This window comes from Rhincodon typus, chromosome 9 (genome assembly GCF_021869965.1).
Source record: "Rhincodon typus isolate 14 chromosome 9, sRhiTyp1.1, whole genome shotgun sequence".
Taxonomy (NCBI): Eukaryota; Metazoa; Chordata; class Chondrichthyes; order Orectolobiformes; family Rhincodontidae; genus Rhincodon; species Rhincodon typus.
This window is the reverse complement of record NC_063340.1, coordinates 82,320,351-82,339,531: the sequence shown is the minus strand read 5'-3', so window position 1 is coordinate 82,339,531 and position 19,181 is coordinate 82,320,351. Positions and strand designations below refer to the sequence as shown.

Sequence of the window (19,181 nt, the reverse complement as noted above, 5' to 3'; positions counted from 1 at the left end):
GGCAGCAATAGAGATCACATCATTTGAAAAATGCAGCAGAAGGATTGGAGGGGACCATTTAAAAAAAAAATTAAAGAAGATGAGCAAAATAAAACCTGGAAGGGGAAGACTTGGTTGAATTGAAATTATTGTGAATGTCTGAGAGATTGCAGAAGTACGTTACTGCATCTGGGTTGACATTAAAGGAGAGCTTGCTCTATGATGAGATAAAGTAGTACGTGTAAACAGGATTGTTAATTTAGTGAAATGTCAATCAATTAAATATAAACTGAGACTCCGTAAAATGATCCAGAGTCATGAGTTGGTAAACATAATAGAAGACGATTTCATGACTGAAAGTGTTGGAGATACCCTGAAAGGTTGTGCTCACCTGAACTTGTTGACGTTAAGTGATTCAAATAAGGAAATGAAAGTCATAACACTCTTGGGAGGTCGTAACCACAGAAGGATCAGATTCAGCATGATCTCCTGGTAGAGTGGAACAACTCAGCATGATGCTTATGACAGGAAGAAAAACTGACATTCATATAGCGATTTTTCATGTCCACCAACCATCTCAAAGCGACTTATAGCAAATGAAAGTACTTCTAGAGTGTGATCACTTTTGTAATGTGGGAAGTGTAGCAGCCAATGTTGTGCACAGCAATCCCTGTCAAACAGTAAGGTGAAAATGACTAGATTTTTTTTTGTGATGCTGTTTGAGGGATAAATATGGAGCAGGCATAACTAGCCTGCTGTTCTTTGAAATAGAACATCTATTGCATCCACCTGAGCTGACAGATGGAGCCTCAGTTTAATATCTAATCCAAAAGTGGCATCTTAGACATTGCAGAATCTCATCAAAGCTGCACTGCCTGCTTTTATTTTTGGACTCAAGTGTTGGAGTGGAATCAGAACTTGATGTTTAAAAATGCTTCATTGACTGTTTTAGGTAAACACGATCTGTTGGGAGGACCTGGATGCCTATTTATCTCAGGCTCTCGTTATTCGGGACAAGACAGCTGATCAGCTTGCTCAAATAAAGGTATGTGAATGATTCTTCTTGATCTAATGAGAGAGCTGCGCTGTAGTCTGCAATGACTACAGTGATTTTACCATTTACTTGATCTTGGTAACTTTCAATGCATTGCATAATAGGGAACACAGTGACTGTGCCATTATCCAGCATATAATTTCTGTGCTTATCTTTTAATGTTCCAGCAACAAAAGAAAACTTTGTTAAATCAAAACTGCAGTATAACCTGACCCTTGTTTGTAAATGGTTACTTGTGACAAACCAAAAACTGCCATGTAACAAAGGAACTATATGAATGAGTCATTGGTGCTGATAGCATGCTCAGTGATGTAAAAGGAATTAATGTTTGTCTTTTAAATATTTGACACAAATACTACTAACATCTCCTATTCTTCCAATAACTGGGAACTTGCTTCAAGGGTTCACTTCCTCCCATTGAAGTTAAACCAACCCCCTCATCTGGCCTTCCAACCTTCATATGTTTGGATCCTTACCGGAGGTCATTGAGTTAGACAGCATCTCTATATGCTACTGTCTCCAAACTGCAACAAGGTGTTGGAAAACATGGTATTTTGTTGCTTACTAGTGATGGCATAGGGCATGACTGAGGACAGACGTTGACCAGTGAACAAAATGACTTCATATCAGTTTTGCAAGCTTTTGCAAATAACAGCAATCCATTTAACCTGCTTTAATTCCATGATTATCTCCTTAACCCATTTCTTTACAGTCCATCTTCAAAGCAATATTCAATGGTTACCGTGACTAGTCTTTGAAAGACTGTCTACTCATTGGCAAAATTTTCATTAGAATGAGTCAAGAAAATGAGAATTTAAATGGTTTAGAGAAGCAAAGGGATTTGAGCACAAACACAGGGATCAATAAAAGAAGTAGTTTGGTTTAAAATACCTTTTGGAAAAAAGCACAAGGAAGTACTAGGGTTTATTGCTAGAAGTATTGCAGAAATGTGATGCCAAACTTCTATAAAACCTTGATTAGACCACACCTGGACTACAGTTTATAGTTCCAATTGTCAGATTATAAAAACACTGGAGAGGATTTATGAGGATGATATTGGAACAGCAAGACTAAAGCTATCAGGTGAGGGGGAGGAAGACAGATTCCTTTGATAGAGTAGACAAAGAGAAAATATTTCTAATTTTGGGGTAGAACAAACAAGGAGCTATCAATATAAGGTAGTAAGCCATATCAACATATGGAAGAGGGAGATGGTGGTATAATGAGGATGTCATTGGACCAGTTATCCAGAGACCCAGCTAATGCTCTGGGGCCATCAGTTCAAATCCTGTCATGGTAGCTGGTAGATTTTAAATACAATTAGTAAGCCTTGTGATAAAAAATGCTAGTCTAATGACAACGATTGTCAATTGTTGTTAAAAAAAAAGTCCTGGTTCACGAGTGTCCTTTCTTTAGGGAAGAAATCTGCTGTCCTTGCCCAATCTGAATCCATATTCATTGGTTGCCTTTCAATTGTCTTCAGTTCAAGGGTAATTAAGGTTGGGAGATACATGCTGGCCTAGTCAGTGATATAGTCATCCTATAAAAGAATAAAGGAAATTTACCAAGAAATTCAGTAAGGAATTCTGGCAGACCTTCTTTACTCAGTGAGTGATGAGAATCTGGAATTTACAGGAGGTAATTGAGGCAAATTTCAGGAGAAGCAAAATAAGCACACAAGGGAGAAAGGAATAGAAGAATATGTTGCTGATGGAGTTAAATAAGGAAGACTGAGAGAAGACTTGAGTGGAGTGTGAGTGCACTGGTTGGGCCAAGTGACCTACTTGTGATGTGTATGCAACATAAGGTCAGTCTCTCGAGATTTCAATACTGCACTAGGATTCATTGCTCAGCACACTTTTTCACCTTCACAAAAGGAGAGATAAAGGACCAACGTTGGAGGAGATTACATTTGAATATACAGAGGAAGGCCTTCTTATAACTGATCAGAGGAAAATATTTGTTGTTAAAACCTAACTAGTTCACTAAATCCTTCCATGCACAGAAAACATGAGGTCTGGTCTACAGCCCCATTCCGTTGGGTTGATTTAAAACCCAATGAAATGGCCCAGCCAGCCACTCCCTTAACAATCATGGTAAGATTGCTTTTATTTTACTTTCTCCTTCAGAAGGTTCTCAAAATCTACCTCTCCAACTGAACTTTTGGTCATTTGATTTAAAATCACCGTATATCACAAGTAGATGGGGTAATTAAGAAGTGATTTAGCACGCTTGCCTTCATTATTCAGACCTTTGAGTATAGGAGTTGGGACGCCATGTTGAGGTTGTACAGGACATTGGTGAGGCCTCTTCTGGACAACAATGTCCAGTTGTGGTTGACCTGTTATAAGAAGGATGTTATTAAATTGGAGAGGGTTCAAAAATGATTTACCAGGATGTTGCTGGGAATGGAGGGCTTGTGTTATAAAATTAAGCTGGATAGACTGGGACTCTTTTCACTGGAGTGTAGGAGGTTGAGGGGTGACCTTATTGAGGTTTATAAAATCATGAGAAACATAGATAAGGTGAGTGACAAGGGTCTTTTCCCTAGGGTGGGGGAGTTCAAAACTAGGGGGCATCTTTTGAAGGTGAGAAGGGAGAAAAGGACATGAGGGGCAACTTTTTTACACGCAAAGTGGTTCGTGTGTGGAACAAACTGCCACAGAAAGTGGTGGATGCAGGTACAGTTACAATATTTGAATAGGAAAGGTTTGGAGGGATATGGGCTAAACGAGGGCAAGTTGGACTAGTTTAGTTTGGGATCACAGTCGGCATGGACTGGTTGGACTGAAGAGTCTGTTTCCATGCTGTATGACTTTATGGCTTACATAGTTCAGTGTCAAGATTTACTTGATAATGTCTTTATGTAGAGCTCAATTTTAATACGTTAAAGACACTATGTAAACCCAAGTTCTTTCATTAGGCTTCAGCAGTAAATGCTTGCACTGCCCACAACAGGGCAACAAATAAAGAACATGTCGTACCACATACTTATTGTTCTGCACTGAATAGTACCTTCTTCTTTTATCTGTTTATCTGTATATCTCCAGCCCATAGGAACAAATTGGGGGAAGGGTGTAATTCTTCTGATCCCATTCCCTTGACCCAGGGATTTATGTAGCTCTTTCTCTGTGACCATAAAGTGCAACTTTGTCAAACTGAAGATAATAAGACATTGGGAGGCCAGTGCGTTTCCTGAAATGTTTGCATGGTGTTGGGTTTCTCTTTGTACACAGACTTGTATTGTTTTATATTCACATTGTGCTAGATCTCACACCTCTGAATCGCAGCCACAGAGCAAGAATGCCAGAAAGATCATAACTTGCTGATGAACTAGACTCCTGTGTTGTGTGCAGAGTCATGTGGAGGGTAAATGTCAGGGCTTTGACACAAGGGCTGGGAAATGGGATTAATTGGGTAACTGTTTCAAACAGTCAGTACAGGCTGGAGGCGCTGAATGGTCACTTTCTGCTCTGAATGATATGGAATTATTGCATGATCCACCAGTTTGTGGCAACTCACTGTAGAACTGGGACTACCCAACTTTGAGACTGCAAACAGAACACCAGGCTGACACAGAAATGCTGCAGAATGTATGGATACTTTGTGAATCAGTCACTGGGTCACAAGCAGTCATTCGGCACACTTTCTGAATGCTTGTGTGGTTAGCAGTGTTTGAGCCAATATGCTATGCTTCAGCTGCCATCACTAATCATTAGGTAAAGTGCTGTTAGTGGAATTTTGAAAATGCAGGAGCTGCTTCATGTGGGATTGTTAACCTGTTTCACCCTGGGTAAGATATCTCTGATATCCACTGACCCTGCAAGAACCTAAGAAAATGTTACTTTCAGACTGAATGGATCCGATTGTCACAGACAGTGTTGAGAACCCCTAGATAACCAAGATCCATCAATAACAGCATCTAGGTCTGCTGGCTATTTGAGCAAAATGAATGCAGTAACAAATAGAATACTGCAAAAATCTTACAATTTATTTCATTCTGACTCTATCTGCACTTTAGGATTGTGCCAGATTTTCTTTTATTGAGACAGTCAGAGAACAAAAAGTGGACCGGGAGGTGCAAAGTGGTTTAAGGTGCAACTAGTAGATTTGGTTCATTGTCTAGAACTTTCTGGGGTATAACCAGACCCTCATTATGAAGCCTGCAGTTAAGAGTGTGGTTTCTACTGTAAGGCAGCTGAACTTTGACTCCTGACTTTCTTTTCTCATACTGTGTTACGGGGCAGTTGCTATAGTGCACACGACTCATTATAACACATACAATGCTTGCCTCCAGAGGACTGTTGCTGTTGGAGTGAAGACAGATGAACAGCGAACGCTGTGCGTCCATTGTGCATACCAAATACGGCAGTGAAATAGTAGAATGTAGTTTTGAACCTGCCTATGAAATATGCTTTAAGGTACCGACGCTTAGTTCAGACTGTGTAATGCTTCAGTCCTGTTCAATTTGGTTTCTCCGTCCTGTATTATTAAAATGCATGCAATTGGCTCATTTTAAAACTGAAAATGTTGAATTTCTTTCCTCCCCACCCCCACTTTAATTTAAAGAAAAGCCAATCCTTTCATTAGTAAAATTTGCCCCTTGCAATCCCTCATTTGAACTGCACACATTCCATCGTGCTGGAGTGGGTAATTTATAATGAGAGTGACCTGCTGAGAAGGGGAAATTCTTCTCATTAAAAAATCTGACGGTGGCTGAACAGGCCTGGATGCATCGGGACTGGTTATTGGCAGGACCTGCGAAAATAACCTGATCCTCTTAGAAAAGCCCTTGCAAAACAATGGTTAAACAATGCTTAAGTGGTCCAAGTGAGTAGTTAAAGGGGCTCAGAAGGGCTGTGTGTTACATGGGTGGGGCTAGCCGTCAGTGAGACAAGCATCAGATTGCTCTTTGGAGCTGCCTGTGTGCAGCAGCACCAGGTGTTGCCTGTAGAAGTGTGCAGTATTGCAGTAATCCGGGGGAAGGGAACGGGAGGGAAGTGATCCAGGACACCTGCCTGTCATCTGCCACTGGTCTGGGGCACCTGCCATTGGGGGTGCGGTGTGGAGAGAGGGTGGGGCATGACCATTGTTGCAGGTGGTCTGGAATGCAGCAAACCACAGTATTACATCTGCTGCAGGTCTGGTGCACCTGTCAGGGTGGGACATCCAGTCATTGTTTGTACACTTGGCAAGTGTTGCATCTGCCTGGAGTTTGTGTGATTTCCAGCAATGGACAGACAGCTGGCTGCAGTTCAGGGCTGCTCAGAGCTCAGTCAGTCTCTATCTTGCTGCTGATAATGAAGGAGTCTAAATGCAACTGCCAGCCTCTGGATTAGGCCAATATAAACACGCCTGGGGAATTAAATATGAATAACATTTGTAAGCAAGAGAAAACTACACTTCCCTAATAGAAAATGAGGGCTTTTATCATAATCACTACATTATCACTGGGTATTGTTGCAACAATTCTACTTCAAACATCTATCAAAAGAAACAGTGCATTAAGGCTGAGATTTGTGAGTAAAACAAAGCTAACTCCTTGTCAGCCTAAGTGGATAATTTACCATAAATTGCAAAGCCCCATTAAAACATGTAGCACAGGATGAGTCCATTCAGTCCATTGAGCCTGTGCCAGCTCTTTTGAAGATCTGTTGAATCAGTCCCATTCTCACAGACAAAACTTGCCGATTTTGCCATGATTCTGCAAAACTTTATCCTTTAAAACACTGTTCTCTTTTAAACACCACTGCTTCCACCACTCTTTTCAGATTATGGAACTCCCAAGTTGAAAACCATTTCTCTTTGTATCCCTTCCTGTTCTTTTGCCAGTTACCTTAAAACATTACCAGTCCTGCTGCAAGTGGAAACAGTTTTTCCTTGTTAATTTTTATTAAAGCCCCACGTCATTTTGGACAGTCTATTGCATTGTCATTATGCAGTAGAAAAGTTTATTTTTATATTCAGGGTCTGTGGGTGTTGCTGATGAGGCCAGCATTTATTGCTTATCTCTAACCTACATGTTAACTTTATTGTTTACTCCAAATATTGGCAACAAAAGGCCTCTGCCAGGCTGTTCAGATAAGCTCTTCAAGCTGCTGAGTGCAGGGCTGGTTACAAAACAAACTCCTTAAGGTTAGTGCCAGCTTATTTGACAGATCAATCATGTGACTCAAAGTCCAGCGATATAAACATAAACTAGGCTATTTACCATTAAACATTTATTGAGTGGCTTTAAACTGGTTTTTCGGCTTCACCGTATTTGAAATGCCTGGTCCCTGCGCACGTGTACCACTGACTGCCCCGGTATGCTAACAGTTGAGCTGGAAAGATCTGGCTTCAACCATCGCTTTGTCCCAAGATATAATGTAACTTTTTTCCAGACAGCAGGTTGTTGGGAAAGATAGTAATCCTTTCCAATCGTGCAGGCAATTTTCTCATTTTGTGCTCCAGCAGGGAGCCTCGCCTCCAGGGAGCACTTAACCAGAAATTCCGGTATTTTCAGACTCATGTCAATGATCATGCACAGTGCTTATCCAAATCTCTAATGCACCCACCCTGGGGTTCAGTTCCCCTGCTCATAGCACAAAGTCAGAGGATCATCTTCCTGTTTCAGTATCCCAAATCTGGGGTGTTATGAATATGCAGCTCTCATCTAATCAGCCCACTTGTGTTTACAATGATTGTAACACACCCAAAATCCATTCAGTTGCCCAGAATTTAACTCAAAGGCCTGACCAATGAAGGCAAGCATGCTAAATGCCTTCTTAATCACCCTGTCTACCTGAGAAGCAAATTTCAAAGAATTATGTACCTGAACAAATTTGTTAGAATTTTTTGAAAATGTGATCAAGTGTGTGGATGAGGGACGTTCTCTTGATGTAGTTAGTGTGGATTTTAGCAAAGCTTTTGACAAGGTTCCACATGGGAGATTGAGATGTTTAAAGCACATGGAATTGGGGGAAACTTGACGAGATAGATCAGAAACTGACTTAATAATAGGACACATAGTGGTAGAAGGCTGTTTGAGTGACTGGAGGCTGGAGACCAGCGGTGTACCACAAGGATCAGTACTGGGACTGTTATTGTTTGTTATATGCATAAATGATATAGATGAAAATGTTGGGGGAATGTTAAGCAAATTTGCAGATGACACCAAGAATGGTGGAGTGGTCAACAGCGAAGAACTTGGTTGTAGGTTACAGAAAGATAAAGATGAATTGGTCAGATGGGCAAACCACTAGCAGATAGTATTTAACCCTGATAAGTGTGAGGTGATGCACTTTGGAAGAAGAAACACGATGAGGGAGTATTTAAAGAATGGCAGGATACTGGGTTGCTTTGAGGAATGGAGCCTACTCAGGACCCTTCCATTAATTGTAGAAACCCTGCCCTTGTTTGTTTTACCAAAATGCAATATCTCACCTTTATCCAAATTAAACTCCATCTGCCACTCCTCAGCCCGTTGACATAATTGATTAAGATCTCTTTGTAATCTTAGATAACATTTTTCACTGTCCATTGAACCACCAATTTTGGTGTCATCTGCAAACTTACTGACCATGTCTTCTATATTCTCACCAAATTGTTTATTTATATGACAAGCAAAAGTGGACCCCGGACCAGTCCTTGTGGAGCACTGCTGGTCACAGATCTCTAGTCCAAAAAACAACCCCCACTACTACTCTCTGTCTCCTATTCTCAAGCCAATTTTGTATCTAATCGGCAAGCTCACCCTGAATCCCATGTGATTTAACTTTACTAATTAGTCTACCATGCAGAGCCTTGTCAAAAGCTGTACTAAAGCCCGTATAAACAACATCTGCTGCTCAGCCCTCATCAATCTTTTTGATTACTTTGTCAAAAAACTCAATCAAGTTTGTGATACATGATATTCCTCACACAAAACCATGTTGACTATCCCTAATCAGACCTTGCCCTTCCAAATGCGTGTAAATCCTATCTTTCAGAATCACCTCCAACAACTTCCCTCCACTGATGTCAGGTTCACAGGTAGTTCCCAGGTGTCTCCTTACAGGCTTTCTTAAATAAAGGCACAACATTAGCTATCCTCCGGTCCTCTGCCACCTCACCCATGGCTATAGATGATACAAATATTTTTGCTAGGGGCCCCACAATTTCTTCCCTAACTTCCCACAACATAAACTTTATCAGGTCTTGGAGATTTATCAACTTCTATGTTTTCTAACACTTCGTCTTCTGTAATGTGAACTGTTTTCAAAACATCACATTTATTTTTTTGAGTTCTCTCGCCTCCATTTCTTTCTGCAAAATAAAAACTGACACGAAATATTCATTTAATATCTCTCCCATCTTCTGAGGTTCAATATCTCATATATGACCTTATTGATCCTTAAGGAGCCCTATTCTGTCTCTAGTTGCTCTTTTGCTCTTATTGTACTTGTAGAATCTCTTTAGATTATCCCTAAATTTATCTTCCAAGTTTATTTCATATCCCCTCTTTGCCGTCCTGGTTTCCCTCTTAAGAATGCCCCTACACTCATTATGTTCTTCAAGAGATTCATTTGATCCCAGTTGTCTTAGTCTAATGTATGATTCTTTCTTATTCTTGACCAGAGCTTCAATATCTTTATTCATCCATTTATTCCTACTCTTACCAGCCTTACCCATCACTATAAAAGGAACATAATGCCTCAGAACTCTCATTATCACACTTTTGAAAGCCTCCTACTTTTCAGATGACCTCTTACCTGCAAATAACCGGCTCCAATCAACTTTTGAAAGTTCTTGTCTCATATCATTAAAATTTGCCTTATGCCAATTAAGAACTTTAACTTTTACGGAAGGCTTATTCTTTTCCATAACTGTTTTAAGACTAACAATATTATGATTACTAGTCCCCAAACGTTCCCCTACTAAAACGTCAGTCACTTGCCCTGCCTTATTTCCCAAGAGAAGGTCAAGTTTTGCACCTTCTCCAGTAGGTACATTTACATATTGATGAAGAAAATTTTCTTGAACACACCTTACAAATTCCTCACAGTCCTAGTCTTTATCACAATACAGTCCCGGCCAGTGTTTGGAATATTAAAATACACTACTATTACAACCCTATTATTCTTACATTTGTCTGAGATCTCTCTACATATTTGGTCCTCAATTTCCCTCTGACTACTAGAGGCTTATTGTACAATCCTATCAAGGCGATCATCCCTTTCTTACTTCTGATTTCTATTCATATAGTTTGACTGGATGATCGCTCAAAAATATCCTCTTTAATTACAGTAGTAATTTTTTAATATCAAAAATACAACGCATCCTCCTTTCTTGCCTTCTTTTGTATTCTTCCCATAGCATCTAAAACCTGGAACATTGAGCTGCCATTCCTGTCCTTCCCTCAGCCAAGTTGCTGTAATAGCTGTGACATCCCAGTCCCATGTTCCCAACATGCCCTGAGTTCATCATCCTTCTGTAATACCCTGTGCATTGAAATTAATACAGCTTAATTCTTCAGAGTTACCTCATTCTCTGACTAGCTTTTGTCTGCCTTTTCTAATTAAATTGCTCTTTTCTGATTCAGAACCATCCTCATTTGTCTTTCTATTTTTACTGCCACTCAAACCCCCCCACACCCTCTCTCTACTAGTTTAAAAGATCCTGAAATAGAACTAGCAGATCTCTCTGCCAGTATATTGGCCCCTTTCCAGTTCGGGTGAAATCCATCCATTATGAACAGGTCTTCTCTGCCCCAGTGATCCAAAAATCTGAATCTTTGCACATTACACCATCTTTTCAGTCATTGATTTATCTGCCCTCTCTTTTTATTCCTAGTCCTATTAAAATGTGGCACTGGGAGTAAAACAGAGATTACTACCTCTGAGGTTCTGATTTTTAGCCTTCTATCTAACCTCTTAGAGTCATAGAATGATACAACATGGAAACAGACCCTTTGGCCCAACTTGTCCATGCCAACCAGGCATCCCAGTCTGGCCTGGTCTCATTTGTCAACATTTGGCCCATATCCCTCTAAATCCTTCCTATTGATATATCCAGACAGATCTCTTTTAAATGTTGTGATTGTACCAGCCTCCACCACCACCTCTGGCATCTCGTTCCACACATGCACCACCCTCTGTGTGTTATCCCTCAGGTCCCTTTTATAGCTTTCTCCTCTCACCTTAAACCTATGCCGTCTAGTTTTGGACTCCCCCACCCCAGGAAAAAGACCATGGCTATTCACCCTATCCATGCCGCTCATGATTTTATAATAATATATTATAATAATATAATATATTCACTCTACAAAGCCTTAGCCCTTTCCTAACTATATTGTTCTTATCAACGTATACAACAACTTTGGACTTCTCACTCTCCCCTTTAACAATATGCTTCAACCCCTTTGAGACGTCCCTAACCCTGACACCAGGAAGGCAACATACCATCTTAGATTCACGTTCACGGCTGCAATGTCTCCTGTCTGTGCCCTTGCCCTATAACAATTATTCTTTTAAATCTTGACAAACCCCGCTTAACATAAGATTCATTCTTAGTGCCAAGATTTGACTACCACTTATATTTTCCTCTGAGAGACTATCCCCTTCAACAGTACCCAAAACTTATGGCCCAACAAAATCCTCAATCCACACCATTACCATAAGTACCAGATTCCATGGTTTTATTCCCAGACTCCATGCTATTACTCCAGGGTAGCCACTTAAAGTGTTGCAATTCCCAGTGCCAGACTCTGAAATAAAAGCTCCAGGTCATTCAGTGGCAATGGTGTGATACACTTGTTCAGCTCCTTCCACAATGCATAGAGTATCATTCTGTAACAAGAGGAGCCATTAATCCTTCATTTTTTTGTGTTTATAGAGTAACAAATACGTCACATCCCTTTCAAGGCAGGTACGCATCTGGAGGTCTGGAGCAGAAATAGTTTTGAGCTTTTCTGTTCTACTTCATGATGTTGTTTGATCCGTCTCCCACCTCATTGGCACGTGTTAAATTTTTGTAAAGCACTCCTAACAATTTATAGCCGTTTATGTGCCATGCATCGTGACAGGAGCATTTCTGAAAATACTTATAACTGAGGAAGAAATCCAGGTTGAAAATGGAAGCCTTAAGCCCTTCAAACAAAATTGGAACGATCTTTTTTCAGGAATGAAATCTGTGTGTAAAGGAATCCAATGACCAGCATGTTAGAGGCTGGCTTCTGGGATTAGATGGTAAAATGAAAATGAGTCGAATTATGACACGTGTACTTCACTGTGCTAGCTGCTGTAAAGCAAAGTTAAGTGGCTGAAGTTTAGTGTGGAACAATTATATACTTAAAATTAGAATACCACATTTATTCATTAGGAATTTGCAGCAAATTGCTCTCAAACTGCATGTATACATCTTATTGATACTTAGGTTAACTCATTTAGTGAGTTTGTGATGGACATATCCTGATTCCCTGCAGTTGGTAAAGGCACGGTCCATTTTAACAATGAATCCCCACACACCAGCAAGCTCCAAGTTTTGATCCCAGGATCTATCCTGAATCAGCTAACTTTGGGGCAGCAGCATGAGGCAATACTATTAGACTCAGCACAAACAATTTGGGAGAAGCAAATTTCTATCCAGGGGTACGTTTTCCCAGAAGTATCCAGTGGAAAATGAAGACAAATGAACAAGTGATGCAATTTTGGGCTTAGCCGTGAACTGGTGAATAACTGACCAGCATGCCATCTCTTGACTGAACTAACAGATGAAGAATGAATGATGACTTGAGGGAGAGAGAAATCAAAAATAAAAGCAAAATTCAGAATAAATCTCAGGGCATTGCCCATATAGTTAGTTATTTCACGTGAAATTTGTCGAAATTATGCTGATTATAAGGCACAGACTTTTCTTACTGAATTTTCCCATACCTATATGCATCCCATACTGTAAAGGTCAATGAGGAGCTTAATTGAAATACAGTGCACGCTTGGAAACTGGCAATGGGTTTTGTAGCGAATTTGCTGGGTCGCTGGTATTGTTTTAACTGCTGTCAGTTGTAGTTGACAAAGCCCTACTGTCTGTTATCTATAACCCAGCAGACGGAATCCCTTCGTCTTAACGTAACGTTAGATGCCTTGCATTTGGACTATTGTCTTTAGACTTCTGCTGATCAGCTGCTTTCTCTGCCCATGTGCGGGAACCGTTCAGTTAACCAAGGCTCTGGCTTTCTTCTTTTGTTCCCTTATTTCTTTCTCGGCTGCACTCACTTTCTTGGCATGGGATTTGGCCACCGGTCCCTCCAAAAAACTAACTTCTCAGGCACGTTGATTTGCAGAATGCACCTACACATTTTTGAGCTGATTTTTTAAAACGTCCCCTGCCTGTCCTGATGAATGAATGCATGCATACTCTCCTCATTTATTTACCAACCCTAGATAACTTAATCCTCCCATTTACCTCACTGTGAGAGTGACTGCTGCATGCCTTTTTCTTTTTTTTTGCCTTTTTTGCTTCAATTTGCAAAATTATAATTACCCCACAGAAAGCCCTGAGGTAGGACTGTTCAAAATGAAGCAGTAATTCTAGGTGCACATTGCATTAAGTATTCATAGATTCAAATTGTGGGGATTTATATGTCTGTGGGGCTTCTGTGCATAGAGTGTTATTGGTGTAAAAGAGGAGGAAAAGATTTATATTTGCATAGTGGCTTTCAGGACCTCAAAATGCCTCAATGCACTTTGTAGCCAAATAAATGTTTTTGAAGTGTAGTCACTATGATGCCATGGGAAATATGGCAGTCAGTTTACACATGGCTATTTGGTAATGACCACTGATTCAGTCTTGGTGATTTTCATTGAACGATCAGTATTGCCCAGGACATGGGACATGTTTCCCTGCTTCCTCTTCTTTGAGCGCCAAGGGATATTTCACATTGACCTGAGAGGGCAGGTGAGCAGGTTGGTTTAATGTATCATTCAAAAGATGGCACCTCTGGCACAGCTTGATTGGTACTCTCCACTCTGAGATCATAGGATCAACCAACGGGGCCATTAAATATTGTTGCAGGGTCTTTTGCCTGCATGTGATACATTGTCACAATCCATCCAGGCGCCAGCACCTTAGGAGGGAAGGGCAGAAAAAAAAACACATTTGCATCATCTAGTTGTGTTATGTTTCTAAACTGTTAATCCAAGGAGAGGGGCTAGTAATCCAGGGAAAAGGGCTGATAATAGGTAAAGCCACCATAGTCTTACTGAACCATAGGCCTGCTCTCTTATTAGAGAGAGATGACTGATAGTGGTTAAACCTGAAGGTCACTACATCTCAGGTGAGGGGAGAGGTTGAGAAGGAGAATCCTTCAGGGTAATCTCAGCCGGTATGGGAATTAAATCCATTCTATTGACATCACTCTGTGTCTTAAACCAGTCGTCCTACCAACTGAGCTAAACTGACCCTGCTAGGGCTTGTGATACAGGGAGCAAGGATTGTAATCTTGGGAATAGGGCTAGTACATTGAGGAGCAGGACTAGTAATCCAGCAAGGCTAGTAATCCAGGGGACGTGAGCTCAAATCTCAAGGTATTTTGAATTTGAAATTTATTTGAAAGAAAAATATTGGAAAATATTGGAAGGTGAAACTGACATCACTTAAAGTGGCCTTGAAAATATCTGATTAATAAAAATGCATGTTCTTTAAGGTTTTATATTTGCCATCCTTACCCTAGTTTACCTTGTCAAACTTGCCTGTGATGTTGCCAGTGATCACAGTTTCTCAGGTCTACTAGAAATGCATTTAAATTCCTGACTTGTCTTAAATAGCTTTAAATCGAAAGTTGATTAATAAAAATAATCGTATTTGCTTCTAACTGGAGAACCCATAATTCTTAATACTTACTCAGATAAGTTAAGCAAAGGATTGAAATCAATGACTGCATCAAGCATTTCTGTTTAACCAGTAATGTGTACAGTTGTCCCATACTTCTGTTTCTTCACCTGATGAAGGGATAATGCTCCAAAAGCTTGTGTTTTCAAAAAAAAACCTGTTGGACTGTAGCCTGGTATCGTGGGATTACTGACTTCTTTCAAAACCAACAGTAAAAAAAACTGTTACAGAGATAGTAGGAACTGCCGATGCTGGAGAATATGAGATAACAAGGTGTAGAGCTGGACGAACACAGCAGGCCAAGCAGCATCAGAGGAGCAGGAAGGCTGACGTTTCGGGTCAAGACCCTTCTTCAGAAATTCTTCAGTAAAAAGACTGCTTCACCCTCTCCTGTTGTGTTAAGTGGCAATTACAGGTGTGAGCAGCAAACTCCATAACTGTACTTAAATCAGCAATGGAGGCAAAACAATGTGACATGTGAAGCTTAGTCCTTGATTTTACCTCACCCAGAGACAAAATGTGTTTGCAATTTGTTTGGAGCACATTTCTGGCTGTGCAGCTCAAACCTGCTTTAACCGTTCAGTTTGCGGAGATGCTACCAGATGGACCCCTTGCTGACAGCCCGTGTCTTGTACAGTAAGTGCAGCAAGTGAATAATTTGCCGTCATTGTCTGGTCATTAATCTTTGCCTTTCTTTCTCAGGTGCCCCATGTTGACTCTCGGGCTGTACACCTGGCCTCCCTGTTTGTTCGAGGCCTGTCTGAGCTCCTTTCAGCTAATAGTGCCTGTGGGTTTCCATTTAAAATGGGCGACCTGATGCCGTGGAAGGTATTTGATGGAAAACTTTTCCACACAAAGTACCTGCAGTCTCACAGTGGATGTAGAGCAGAGGACCTTCTAGAAAGGAATGTAGGTATACAGATGGAGTGTGCATGCTTGAGGTGATTCTCAACTAATGATGGTGGTTTATAGTAAGTTGTTTTCCAAAGCAAATACCATCTGGTAATGTGCATGCAAAACCAGTTATTACAAAGAAGATGAATTTAATGATTAATCTTGATGGTACACATAAGGTCAGCTTCTATCCACATATGTGAGGAAATAAATGTTTTACTCGCTGTACGTATCTAAAGCAATGTTGTTGGATAGGAATACTGTTTAAAAAGGATTTGAGGAGCATGTTCACTTCACTGCTGAACACATTGTCTTCTTTTTGTTCCAAAAATCCTATCAGTGGTCAGTATAACTAATAACAAGAATTTTCACTTCAGTGTGCCAGCTTACCCTCATTTGCTGAAGACACAACAAGCAGATTTCAAAACCCCCCGCTCACCAAAGCACTAATTTTTCTTGTATTAGTTCCAACAGTGTTGACCAGCAAGCTATTTGATCAGACATGGCATCACTTCCTGTCAGCCAACATCCACGTTGTTAATGGAAGGCAGTCAGAAGAATTTACCTCTAGTTATTCTGCATCTTCCTTCCTCCTGATAGTTAACTCATAGGTGTCTAGCCTCCATTCATCGCAATACTTCATCAGCTACTGACCTTGCTGTGTCACACAATTGCGTCTATCTTTATTGATCATGTCTACATTACATCCTCGTCCTGGTCTTTCTCCCTGTTCTCCTTTACCTTATCTCGCTGTCTTGAGTGTCATGGACACAAACTTGAACATTTATGAATTACTGTTTGTTTAGTTGATCATTACCAGAATCACATAGAGCGAAAGCAGTTCATACTGACCTCTGCTAGAGGAAACCCCAACTTCACTTCAAGTCATCTTCTTAAACTTTTCCCTTTGTCTCTTGCAGCATCACCTCCAAGGAGCTCATGGAAATATTTGTCAGCAAGATTGAGGTCATCAGCTGCCTCTACCACATTTCTCCCTTTTCCTGGCCGAGAAGCTGCATTTTCCTCCAGTTTCTCTCCCCTGCCCTTTACCTCCATCCTGAGCTCAGCCTGTCCTTGAGATCCACCTCTCGCTTTCTTGTCCCTGAGATCCATTGAACTGAACTTTTCTTCCTGATTGTTTCCTTCCCTCAGGGGCTGTCTCTTCCTCTTTCAACTCTGCCAACATCATCCACGTATTTCCAAAGAAAACCCCCTGATCTCTTAGGTCCTTGCAAACTATTGATCCATCCTTCAACCTCACTTTCTTCACCCAAGTATTTGAATATTTTATTGCCTTCTAAATCTGTGCTCACCGATGCAGGAGTTCCCTCTAATTAGATTGCTGCCACTGTCACAGTACTGAAACAGCCTTTTCCAAAGGCTCAAATTATATCCTATCTCACTTATCCACTGGCTCAGTTGGGACTGTTGTGCCTTATGCAGTCAAAGCCAAAAAATCACTAGCAACATCTTCTCTAATCATTCTCATACTGTTAGTTCTGGTGTTGCCCAAGGATCAATCTTTGGTCACCTCCAATTTCTCATCTACAGGCTGCCCCTTAGTGACAACATCCGAAAGCACAGTATATTGACAATAACTAGCTCTACCTCACCTCGATCTTCACTGAATCTCCTACACCATTTGTTTAGTTTCTGTACTGGATGAGCTAATACTTCCTTCAACCCAATAATGGGATGAGTGAAGCACTCCTCATGACAAGTTTCCTAGCCACTGACTCCAACCCTCTCTTTGGACTCTAAAACCTATGCATTTCTTCAATTCTGCTCTTTTGAGCATCCCTGATTTTAGTCATTTTGATTGTTGTCAGGCGTGCCTTCAGCTGCCAAACCCTAAGCCCTGGAATTTCTTCTCTAAACTATCGCAGAGAAGCGATGGCCTAATGGTATTATTGCAGGACTGTTAATCCATAGGCCCAGATGAGTCCTGAGGACCTAGGTTTGAATCCCGCCATGGCAGATGATAGAATTTGAAATCAATTATTTAAAAAATCTGGAATTAAGAATCTAATGATGACCACAAATCCATTGCCGATTTTCAGAAAAGCCCAGCTTGTTCGTTATTGTCCTTTAGGGAAGGAAACTGCCATCCTTACCTGTGACTCCAGACCCCTAACTGAGTCTTATCTGCCACCTGGGCAATAAACGCTGCCTAGCCAGCGATGCCCTCATCCCATGAAGAAAGAAAAATGCTTCTCCACCTCTTTATCTATCTACCTCTCTTTCTCTCACTTCCCTTAAACAATCTTTAAAATCTACCTCTTTAACCAAACTTTTGTTCATCTCTGTGATGTGCATTGGAGTTAAATTTTGTTTAATTATGTTCCTGTGAAGTCGCATGTGACTGTTTACTGTGTTAAAGCTGCTAGATTGAGGTCTAGTGATACAGTACCTGGTAAAGTTCCTACTTCTGGGCCAGAAGCTACAGTTTAAGTTCCATTCCAAGGCTTGTTGGCCGTGGAATGTGCGTTCGTAATGTGGCCAAACAAGTTGATCGTAAGTATGTAAATCCTTCCAATGTGCCTGAGAACTTCCTGCAGAAGTCACTGGCAGACCATTACAGTCCCCTGCCCTTGAGCATAGCCCAATCCAGTGGAATTGTATGACCCAGCCCTTGGAAACGAGGACGGAAACGGTCAGATAGTGTGGTGCTATACAGTGCACGTTTTTGTTACAAAATCTCTGAAGTCATGTGATTTTGTTTTGTCAGAATGCTGATCATTTTGGTTCTCCTTTGTAGGATATTCTGCTGCAGGAATTCCAGAAGCTGAAGTCCCTCATTAACAGTATTTGCGTGACAAAGAAAAGAGACATACAGAGCCGGTCCCGGCTGTGCACAACAGGTCAGTGGCCAGGGCTGCATTCAGTGTTCATTGTTCAATATCTTTCCTGAATTGTAGACACCACTGGAACGGGATGAAATATTTGATTAATAATGGTCTTTGACAGTGTCCGTAAGCGAGAAAGTGGAAAAATCAGCAGGTAAAGGGAGACAAAATGCCTTAAAAGCTTCTTGGAAAGTTGTGCATTTTTTTGTTGTGAAGTGCATGAGAGAGACAGTCTAGTAAAACTCACTTGATAATTATTTGTTGGGGACTAATCTATTGATTAAAATGGGTTTGTCGTGTGTTCTGTATTGTTAGACAACTGGGAAAGGCCTGGTACCCACAGTAGAGGAGGTATATATCACATGGCATCGCAGGAGCAGCAGCTGCCTGCTTATCGTCCATACCACGCCCATCGCCCTGATTATCAGGCAAAGTATCCACAACCTCCAACACAGTCAGGTATGCCTGAAAGTCATTTCTATCATCATTGTCTGTTATGTTTTAATGCTTAATTTTAAAGTAACCCCAAATAAATCTATTGACATTCTCTCGTGAATTAT

The 19,181-nt window shown here is 40.8% G+C and overlaps 1 protein-coding gene across 6 annotated transcripts in view; it reads left to right on the top strand.

The window, feature by feature from the left end:
- Nucleotides 1-19,181, top strand: part of fam120b (family with sequence similarity 120B) — a 69,945-nt gene that overhangs the window by 38,116 nt on the left and 12,648 nt on the right. For all 6 annotated transcript variants that reach the window (XM_048600938.1, XM_020535259.2, XM_048600937.1 and 3 more), the window contains exons 6-9: nucleotides 932-1,024; nucleotides 15,584-15,790; nucleotides 18,534-18,636; nucleotides 18,937-19,080. In XM_048600938.1, coding sequence (XP_048456895.1) covers nucleotides 932-1,024; nucleotides 15,584-15,790; nucleotides 18,534-18,636; nucleotides 18,937-19,080 — 547 coding nt within the window. The remainder of the gene's footprint in view (nucleotides 1-931; nucleotides 1,025-15,583; nucleotides 15,791-18,533; nucleotides 18,637-18,936; nucleotides 19,081-19,181) is intronic.